The 9,895-nt window shown below is 46.3% G+C and overlaps 5 protein-coding genes across 9 annotated transcripts in view; 3 read left to right on the top strand and 2 right to left on the bottom strand.

Annotated features, from left to right (window-relative positions):
• Positions 1-219: 219 nt before the first annotated feature.
• Positions 220-1,017, top strand: RB195_019136 (uncharacterized protein; the record flags this gene model as incomplete). The annotated part of the gene is made up of 1 exon (XM_064186861.1): positions 220-1,017. One exon carries the CDS (start codon positions 220-222, stop codon positions 1,015-1,017), a length of 798 nt encoding a protein of 265 aa, XP_064042742.1.
• Positions 1,018-1,109: 92 nt separating this feature from the next.
• On the top strand, positions 1,110-4,623 carry RB195_019135 (uncharacterized protein; the record flags this gene model as incomplete). 2 transcript variants are annotated; one of them, XM_064186860.1, is made up of 5 exons in its annotated part: positions 1,110-1,198; positions 1,248-1,676; positions 1,873-2,122; positions 2,232-2,800; positions 2,846-3,068. In XM_064186860.1, the coding sequence occupies 5 exons, from the start codon at positions 1,110-1,112 to the stop codon at positions 3,066-3,068; spliced, it is 1,560 nt and encodes a 519-aa protein (XP_064042741.1). The 2 variants fall into 2 exon arrangements, with proteins under 2 accessions (XP_064042741.1, XP_064042740.1); XM_064186859.1 differs by lacking the exons at positions 1,110-1,198; positions 1,248-1,676; positions 2,846-3,068 and adding an exon at positions 4,512-4,623 and having other exon boundaries at positions 1,931-2,122.
• A 329-nt stretch (positions 4,624-4,952) lies between these two features.
• Positions 4,953-6,125, bottom strand: RB195_019134 (uncharacterized protein; the record flags this gene model as incomplete). 2 transcript variants are annotated; one of them, XM_064186858.1, is made up of 3 exons in its annotated part: positions 4,953-5,168; positions 5,404-5,826; positions 5,934-6,020. In XM_064186858.1, 3 exons carry the CDS (start codon positions 6,018-6,020, stop codon positions 4,953-4,955), a joined length of 726 nt encoding a protein of 241 aa, XP_064042739.1. The 2 variants fall into 2 exon arrangements, with proteins under 2 accessions (XP_064042739.1, XP_064042738.1); XM_064186857.1 differs by lacking the exon at positions 4,953-5,168 and having other exon boundaries at positions 5,308-5,826; positions 5,934-6,125.
• On the bottom strand, positions 6,047-6,947 carry RB195_019133 (uncharacterized protein; the record flags this gene model as incomplete). The annotated part of the gene is made up of 2 exons (XM_064186856.1): positions 6,047-6,800; positions 6,859-6,947. The coding sequence occupies 2 exons, from the start codon at positions 6,945-6,947 to the stop codon at positions 6,047-6,049; spliced, it is 843 nt and encodes a 280-aa protein (XP_064042737.1).
• Positions 6,320-9,895, top strand: part of RB195_019127 (uncharacterized protein) — a gene marked incomplete at both ends in the record, with an annotated part of 32,090 nt that continues 28,514 nt past the window's right edge. For 2 of the 3 annotated variants that reach the window (XM_064186849.1, XM_064186850.1), the window contains 3 exons: positions 7,130-7,216; positions 8,512-8,616; positions 8,675-8,760. In XM_064186849.1, coding sequence (XP_064042734.1) covers positions 7,130-7,216; positions 8,512-8,616; positions 8,675-8,760 — 278 coding nt within the window. Of the gene's footprint in view, positions 6,443-7,129; positions 7,217-8,511; positions 8,617-8,674; positions 8,761-9,895 lie in introns of those variants that run through there. The other variant, XM_064186845.1, reaches the window with a different exon arrangement.

The raw sequence follows: 9,895 nt of genomic DNA, 5'->3' as shown, positions 1-9,895 counted from the left end.
AACAAATAAGCTCCACATGTCCACACCGGGAGAACGAAAGTTCTCCCAGAAACTCATGGGACTAGAGGCTTGCAACCTGCCCATGGGTTTTAAAATTTTTAAGCAAAACACAGTAATAGAAAAGAGTCTCCTGATTCCGGAGGAAAGCCTGGTACGGTAGCGCCAGGTAGGACAGGGTTGCAGGAGTCATGTAGGCTACCAAAACGGAAAAGGACTAGGATGGCGATCTGTACTTATAACGCACGTACGCTTGCATCGGAAGCGGCCATCGAAGATCTGATGATGCAAGCCAAGAAGATCAAGTACGACGTCATCGGACTGACCGAGACGAGACGACGTCACCCTCTCAACGCCGTATATGAAACTGGAGAAGAACTGTTCTTAGGAACATGCGACAGTAGAGGTATTGGTGGAGTTGGCGTCCTCGTCAACACGAGTATGGCAAAGAACATCGACTCTTTTGAACAACTTACGACCCGAATCGGACGTCTGCGGATGAGAAGATGTGGCCCAATACCAGCTTTGACTATCTTCGTCGTTTACGCTCCAACATCAAGCTACGAAGAAGAAGAAGTCGAAGCTTTCTATATGGACCTGGAGAAGTTCTACCAAGAAGATCATGCCTTCTACAAGGTCATAGTTGGCGATTTCAACGCTAAGGTTGGCCCAAGAAGAACGCCGGAGGAACTTCACATCGGGACCCACGGCCTACAATGGAATGACCAGGGAGAGAGGCTCTCCGAGTTCATCATGACGACTAAGACCATCCATGGGAATTCGCAATTTCAGAAGCCCTCTTCTTTACGCTGGACGTGGGAGTCACCCGGTGGAGGGTACCGTAATGAAATAGACCACATCATCGTCAATAAAAGGTTCTGCCTGACGGACGTCGGTGTTGTGCCAAAGTTCCAGACGGGCTTGGACCATCGCCTCCTTCGAGCAAGCCTTATTTTCCTTCATAAGGAGAGAAGAGAAAGCCGCCAAGTTCAGAGAGCAAAATCCCGGAACTATTATTAACTGGGATCTCTTCGCTACGCTATCCAGATTTTGTGAAGATTCCGCAATGGACACCATCGACGAAGAATACGACCGGCTAGTTGAACACCTTTATGACTGATCGAGAAAGACTCGGAGTTCTGAAACCACCAAGAAACGCCGGTCTCTTGATGCTTTTGGGCTGTTACGCCAGCGTGGAGCAGTAGGAGCCGCAGAGAATCAGGAACGGAACCCACTTCCGAGCTCGCAAGGCTTTGCCGAGAGGCGATAAAGGAAGACCTTAAAGAGAGAAGGGCAGAAGTGCTGGCTGAAGCTGCAGAGGCGGGGAAAAGCATCCGCTATGCCCGTCGAAACTTCGCCAGTCGCAAGACGAGGATGACTGCTCTCCGGAACCCAAAGGGAACAGCCATTGCATCGAGAAGGGGGATGGAGAAAATCATCTACGACTTCTATTCTCATCTCTTCGACAGCCATGTCCACTTGCCTAATCACCATCTGAGGGAAGATGGACATGTCATTCCAGAGGTTCTCCCGTCCGAAGTACGACATGCTATCATGTCGGTTAGAAATCGTACGGCACCCGGTCCCGACAGAATAAGACCAGAACACCTGAAGAGCCTTCCGCCAGTACTCATCAACACCCTGCGAGGCTCTTTACACGTTATCTGTCGGAATGCAAGGTTCCTAAACAGTGGAAGACCAGCAAGACCGTGTTGTTGTATAAAAAGGGAGATTCACATGATATCGGCAACTATCGCCCAATCTGCCTACTGTACATCTACAACCTCTTTAGAAGAGTGATCCTTAAAAGGATTGAGAAAGTATTGGATGAAGGACGCGAGCATGCGAGCAAGCAGGGTTTTGAAAAGGATTCAGCACGATTGACCACATTCACACCGTTTCGAAACTCATCGAGGTATCACGAGAGTACAAGATGCCGCTCTGTCTCACCTTCATCGACTTAAAGAAGGCCTTCGACTCAGTTGAGACGGAAGCGGTCATGGAAGCCTTGAACAACCAAGGCGTCCCTACTCAGTACATGAAGATACTTCAAGAGTTGTATTCTAACTTCACAACCGGAATTTCGCCATTCTACAAGAATATCATCATTGACGTGAAAAGAGAGGTTCGACAGGGTGACACAATCTCACCCAAAATATTCACAGCCACCCTCGAGAACGCATTGCAAAGGGAATGGGATGACATCAGAGTGAGTGAAGGTTTATGATTTTCAGCTACACCATTTCCGCTTTGCTGATGACATCCTACTGGTAACACCTAGCATCAGCCAAGCGGAACGAATGCTGACCGAATTCCACGAAACATGTGAATGCATCGGTCTCCAGCCGAATTCCCAAAAGACGACGTTCATGCGGAACGGATGGGTCTCGGATGCCCCATTCACGCTCAACGGAACGAACATATCCGAGTGCACCAGCTACGTTTATCTGGGTCGGGAACTGAACATGATGAACGACCTGACCCCCGAGCTGGGCAGGAGGAGACGAGCGGCTTGGGGAGCGTACAAGAGCATCGAGGATGTAGTGAAGAAGACCAGGAACACCCGGCTCCGTGCTCACCTCTTCAACACCACCGTACTTCCTGCTTTGACCTATGCTTCGGAAATCTGGGCATTTCGCAAGCAGGAAGAAAACGCGGTGAGCGTCATTGAACGCGCAATTGAGAGAGTGATGCTAGGAGTATCCCGTTTCACGCAAGTGAGGGACGGGATTCGAAGTTCTCTCCTACGTCAGCGATCGAAGATTAGAGACGCCGCCGCGTTTGCCAAGGAAAGTAAAATAAGGTGGGCCTGACACGTGATGCGCTTTAATGACAACCGTTGGACCAGAGCCGTGAGCGACTGGGTTCCCCGCGATATTAAGCGCACTACAGGAAGACCGCCGACCCGATGGTCAGATTTCTTCACGAAGTCCTTGAAAGAAAAATATGATGCTCTTCGTGTCCCACGCGAAAGGAGGAACCACTGGGCTACTCTGGCACGCGATCGGGACAAATGGAAGAATTACTGGCGCCCGCTCGACCAGTTCGAAGATCAACGGGAGTCAAGGTGATCAAGGTGACGATTGGATAGTGGTAGCTATGCAGAAAGGAGTATTTTCATGACGTTTTCTGAGCTCCGAGGGAAGTTGCTGCATTCGATTGTTTCACTCCATTTAGATGTTCATTAATGTGAACACGAAGGGGACGCCCTGTTTCGCCGATGTGCTGGTCCCCACATGTTTTGCACGAAATTAGACTTCACCAGAGATCATGCAGTCGTCTTCCTTTCCGAATGGGCATATTACACAGTGTGAAGTAAGACAGAAGCGATCGTACGTTCTGCTTCGGAATAACTGCTTCTTGAGATTTGTGGGAGGTAATTCCACAAATCTCACTTCGTCATCGAGACCACACCTAACCATGCTGGCTCTTATCGCCCTACTCAGATCGCCGGTTATGAAAGGTAAGCAAAGATTAATCTTTTCCTAGGACTACCTAGGTAAGCACAACGGTTTGGACTATTTTCGTTCTTCCTGTTCTCGTTCGTTCTTGTTCTTCTTGTTTTGCTTGTAGCAACTTAGGGAATGATGACTTGTGCTAGATGAGACACTTGAGAGGATATATTACGAATGATCTGACTTTCCAAGCTGTGATCAACTCGACGACTCCAAAACGTTAGCCGCAATAAAGTTTGTTAACAATCTTGGCTGTTGCTTCAATTTGACAATAGACAAGTAGGCCAAAGCTAAAAAAAAGGAACATAGAACTTTGAGAATTATGAACGCGGTTAAGTTGATCCTTCCAATTACACTCTACAATCAAAAGCCACTATATTCTATTAGTGGAGTCACTATCATCTCTAATAATGTAATGCGCTTCAACAACTTCTGAGTAGTTAGCCAAGAAAGCGACATGAAAGAATTTGCGTTTTTTTTCAGAAGAGTGTATAGAATCGGACAACTAAAGTCAGTACGTAGGATAGGTTCAGAATTGAACCAATGCGTTTAAAATGACTAAAACGCGGCTTGTTGCTCATCTTTACAGCTCATCTGAGGTGGTGCAGATCTCAGGTGGAGTATTCGTGTACGAGATGGGAGACTACGGAGAGGAGGGTGATTCCGTCGATTTTTTCCTAATTGCCGTAAAAAAACGGCCCGGAAGATGCGGCGCCGCGCATGGCTGGCACGCTCCACTCGAACTCCCTGTGGAAAATACTGCGCCAGAACGCCTAAAGCCATAACTTCCGGGCTGTTTTTTACGGCAATTAGCAAGATTTGGACGTAATCACCCACCTCTCCATAATCTACGATCCCGTACACGAATACTCCACCTGAGATCTGTACCACCTCAGATTCGTGGGGTGATGCCTTCAAGTCAAGTATTGCTGGAATAGTACTTAAGGGAATACGGGGGCATCTCTATTCGATTCTTGCTCATCTATTTCGCATCTTTTGCAAACGGTATTACAGGCTAGTTGAGATTTCTTTAGGAACTTTCAGAACTTCATTATTTAGGCTTGGAGTTAAAGTTAGTCAGAATCAGGAATCTGACTTGGTATGGGTTCTCCAGGGGAAACTAAAGATGGTTGTAAATTTCAGCATTGAGGGTGGATTCGCTCATCTCTAATCGTCGTAAAAACAACGTAGAAGATCCCGTTTTTTACATTGATTTCAGTTACAACGCGTCACCCTTGTGCACCTGCCGCATCCATGTGCAATTGGTCGAAGATTAATGAGGTCTTCTCATTAATCTTCGACCAATTGCAAAATTGCAAATTCGTCCTATTTAAATAAAACGAATGTATAGCATAGTGAGAGGACCGGTACATGTACATAGAGGAGCGTTTTAACGTACCTTATGAACTAAACGGTTCCCACGCCGTTTTCTTTACGACAAAAAACAATCGAGACCCACAATCTACAACCCCACCTCTAGCTTTCCCTGGCGAACCCATATCACGCCATATTCGTGGTATGCTGCCTTTCACCTTGATCACCTTGAATACTGTTGATCTTCGAAGTGGTTGAGCGGGCGACAGCAATTCTTCCATTCGTCCCGATCGCGTGCCAGAGTCGCCCAGTGGTTCCTCCTTTCGCGTGGGACACGAAGAGCATCATAATTTTCTTTGAAAGACTTCGTGAAGAAATCTGACCATCTGGTCGGCGGTCTTCCTGTAATGCGCTTAATATCGCGGAGAACCCAGTCGCTCACGACCCTGGTCCAGCGGTTGTCGTTAAAGTGCATCACTTGTCCGGCCCACCTTGTTTTACTTTCCTTGGCAAACGCGGCGGCGTCTCTAATCTTCGATCGCTAACGTAGGACAGAACTTCGAATCTCGTCCCCCACTTGCGCGAAAAGTGATACTCCTAGCATCACTCTCTCAATTGCGCGTTCACTGACGCTCACCGCGTTTTCTTCCTGCTTTCGAAATGCCCAGGTTTCCGAAGCATAGGTCAAAGCAGGAAGTACGGTGGTGTTGAAGAGGTGAGCACGGAGCCGGGTGTTCCTGGTCTTCTTCACTACATCCTCGATGCTCTTGTACGCTCCCCAAGCCGCTCGTCTCCTCCTGCCCAGCTCGGGGGTCAGGTCGTTCATCATGTTCAGTTCCCGACCCAGATAAACGTAGCTGGTGCACTCGGATATGTTCGTTCCGTTGAGCGTGAATGGGGCATCCGAGACCCATCCGTTCCGCATGAACGTCGTCTTTTGGGAATTCGGCTGGAGACCGATGCATTCACATGTTTCGTGGAATTCGGTCAGCATTCGTTCCGCTTGGCTGATGCTAGGTGTTACCAGTAGGATGTCATCAGCAAAGCGGAAATGGTGTAGCTGAAAATCATAAACCTTCACTCACTCTGATGTCATCCCATTCCTTGCAATGCGTTCTCGAGGGTGGCTGTGAATATTTTGGGTGAGATTGTGTCACCCTGTCGAACCTCTCTTTTCACGTCAATGATGATATTCTTGTAGAATGGCGAAATTCCGGTTGTGAAGTTAGAATACAACTCTTGAAGTATCTTCATGTACTGAGTAGGGACGCATTGGTTGTTCAAGGCTTCCATGACCGCTTCCGTCTCAACTGAGTCGAAGGCCTTCTTGAAGACGATGAAGGTGTGACAGCGGTGCATCTTGTACTCTCGTGATACCTCGATGAGTTTCGAAACGGTGTGAATGTGGTCAATCGTGCTGAATCCTTTTCAAAACCCTGCTTGCTCGCATGCTCGCGTCCTTCATCCAATACTTTCTCAATCCTTTTAAGGATCACTCTTCTAAAGAGGTTGTAGATGTACAGTAAGCAGATTGGGTGATAGTTGCCGATGTCATGTGGATCTCCCTTTTTATACAGCAACACGGTCTTGCTGATCTTCCACTGTTTAGGAATCTTGCATTCCGACAGGTAACGTGTAAAGATCCTCGCCAGGGTGTTGATGAGTACTGGCAGAAGGTTTCTCAGGTGTTCTTGTCTTATTCTGTTTGGGCCGTATGCCGTACGTTTTCTTTCCGACATGATAGCATGTCGTATTTCGGACGGGAGAACCTCTGGAATGACATGTCCATCTTCCCTCAGATGGTGATTAGGCAAGTGGACATGGCTGTCGAAGAGATGAGAATAGAAGTCATAGATGATTTTCTCTATCCCCCTTCTTGATGCAATGGTTGTTCCCTTCGGGCTCCGGAGAGTAGTCATCCTCATCTTGCTACTGGCGAAGTCTCGGCGGGCACAGCGTATGCTTTCTCCCGCCTCTGCAGCTTCAGCCAGCACTTCTGCTCTTCTCTCTTCAAGGTCTTCCTTTATCGCCTCTCTGCGAAGCCTTACGGGCTCGGAAGTGGGTTCCGTTCCTGATTCTCTGCGGCTCCTACTGCTCCACGCTGGCGTAACAGCCCAAAAGCATCAAGAGACCGGCGTTTCTTGGTGGTTTCAGAACTCCGAGTCTTTCTCGATCAGTCATAAAGGTGTTCAACTAGCCGGTCGTATTCTTCGTCGATGGTGTCCATTGCGGAATCTTCACAAAATCTGGATAGCGTAGCGAAGAGATCCCAGTTAATAATAGTTCCGGGATTTTGCTCTCTGAACTTGGCGGCTTTCTCTTCTCTCCTTATGAAGGAAAATAAGGCTTCCTCGAAGGAGGCGATGGTCCAAGCCCGTCTGGAACTTTGGCACAACAATGACGTCAGTCAGCTAGAACCTTTTATTGGCAATGTGGTCTATTTCATTATGGTACCCTCCGCCGGGCGACTCCCACGTCCAGCGTAGAGGGGAGGGCTTCTGGAATTTGCGAGGTCCCATGAATTGTTTTAGTCGTCACGATGAACTCAGAGAGTCTCTCCCGCTGTTCATTCCATTGTAGGCCGTGGGTCCCAATGTGAAGTTACTCAGGTGTTCTTCTTGTTCCAACTTTGGCGTCAATTATGACCTTGTAGAAGGTATGATGTTCTCTGTAGAACTTCTCCAGGTCCATATAGAAAGCTTCGACTTCTTCCTCCTCTTTGCCTGCAGACATCCGATTCGGATCGTAAGTTGTTCGAAAGAGTCGATGTTTACTGCCATATTCGTGTTGACGAGGACACCAACTCCACCAACTCCTCTACTGTCGCATGTTCCTAAGAACAGTCCTTCTTTAGTTTCATATACATCGTTGAGAGGGTGACGTCGTCTCGTCTCGGTCAGTCCGATGACATCGTACATAATCCTTTTGGCCTGCGTAATCAGATCTTCGATGGCCGCCTCCGATGCAAGCCTAAGTACAGATCGTCATTCTAGTCGTTTTCCGTTTCAGTAGCCTATATGACCTCTGCAACCCCGTCTTTCCTGGCGCTACCGTACCAGGCTTTCCTCCGGAATCAAGAGACTCTTTTCTGTTACTGTGATGTGTAAAATTTTAAAACTCATGGCTACGTTGCAAGCCTCTAGTCCCATGAGTTTTTGGGAGAACTTTGCGCTCTCCCGAAGTGGACATGTGGAGCTTATTGGTTGGAGGCGACTCCAAACCGCCTCCCTTGCACCTCCCAGTCACCTGATTTCAGGCTTTTGGCCGTACCGACGTGCGCGACACAAGGATGTCATAACTCAGTTCTGGCTCAGCAGAAACAGGTAGTCCATCCCCTGAATTCACCCGCATCTCAGGGCTCACAAGGTCGTTTTTGGGCCGCGATTAGCCCCCTATCCGCCAGGGACGCACCAGGTAACCTCGCCACTAACCGGCTGTGATCTCTCTAGTAAGGGAGATCAGTGGGTGCTGCCTTTAAGGCAAATAGTACTATCACAGAAAGCTCTTCACTCACCCATAATTCTCCTTGAAAAGTGGCCCTACAGTGTCACGATGTCATCGCTCTGTCTTACGATCGCGTTGTAACAATCCTTAGCAGTTTTCAGAAAAGAACTTTTCTTAAAAGACTGGTTTTCTTCCACCCTCCAGGTTCCTTCCGCAAAACAAAACGTTTGATAATGTTGAATTCATATGCAGCGATGAAATGAATTGATGGATAGCTTTTTGAAGCAGTTTTCGTCTTCAGGTCGTCAACATCTCACTCATTGAAAAGAAAACAAAAGGTGCTGCATGGTTTGTGTCAAACTGTCACACATTCAGTTTGAGGGAGTTGTACGTATCAACGCTTCAGGTGTTCTGTTTTCATTGCATTTCATATTTTTGTCAGCCTCTCTAAATTAAATATTTAGAGCGTTTTTCCAGTGGACGTATATGGAGGTTGTGGTCCACTAAAATGCAGACGCGGAGACAGTTGCGAAAACGTTTTGGACACTGAGTAGATTTTACTTTGAACCGCGATGAGTAGATATATATTTAGATGTAATGAGAACTGGTCATTTTTTTAAAACATTGATCCAAAATTAGAGTAGACACATACGTTTTCACGGTATGTAACCAATTGGGGTGGCCTTTTGAATGCTTCTGCTTTCATTTTCTAAGTGCAGTTGTACAGTAGGATCGCCTATTCTTCGACAGAAGACGCGGATTCGCGTTTTTTTTCGTCTTTTTTCATAAATCTCCTTAATTTGATCTTTATTATAAGATCTGTACATAAGTAGATTCATGAGCGAGAGCCCTACTGATTGAATTTAATCAGAATTTTCAAGACCTATCAAGGAAACACTTTTTGAAAAATTTACCTGCGGATGCACATTAACAAGGCTAAGCCCGAGATAATTGCGCCCCAAGGATATATGATTATTGACGTGAGCATATTTTTTGAAAAGTGAAATGAAGGTTACATATTCGTAATCTACATAATATTGCCAGCAATTTGATATCTCTCACATCTACAATTCCATGAAAATGGAGATTTTCTAAATTTGACTGAAGTGACATGTTTCAACTACAGGAACGGCCGACATTACCAGCTTAAAAATTACTTTCTCACAAAATCCGCAAGAAACCAATTTGTTGTAGGTTGACCTTGTCTCTTGATTTTTCTTCGAATTTCCAGGATTAAAGTAAACTATTTCGAAAAAAAATCTCGTTTTCTAAAAAGAACATTCTTCTCTGTAGTTATTCTATTCTTTTCAAATGTAGTAATCAATGCGGTAATACAGCCGTAACTCGATGTTTGTCCTAAGGTATCTGGTGGATAGGCGTGCCTGGATGACCTTCTATAAGAGGTTGAAGTAGTTTGTGATAAAAATTTGAAAGATACAAAATTTTTTGAAATCGACACCATTCAATAGATCTTTTTCTCCTGATTGAACATATCCACTTGATACTTGAAGAAGCTTCCAATAAATTGAAAAAAGTTTTCTGTAAAAACCCATGAAAAGTGTTATATCTTTGCAGGTTCAAAACTGGTCGCAGCTGAGACATATTATGGAAGAAATTGGAACAAATCATGGGCAAAGACTGCTTTCTGTTATATTGTGCCGGCAGATGGTAAACCTAATTTGTTA

Source organism: Necator americanus, chromosome II (genome assembly GCF_031761385.1).
Source record: "Necator americanus strain Aroian chromosome II, whole genome shotgun sequence".
In the NCBI taxonomy this organism is placed as follows: Eukaryota; Metazoa; Nematoda; class Chromadorea; order Rhabditida; family Ancylostomatidae; genus Necator; species Necator americanus.
The sequence above is the reverse complement of the archived record's forward strand: the minus strand, read 5'-3'. Positions and strand labels throughout refer to the sequence as shown.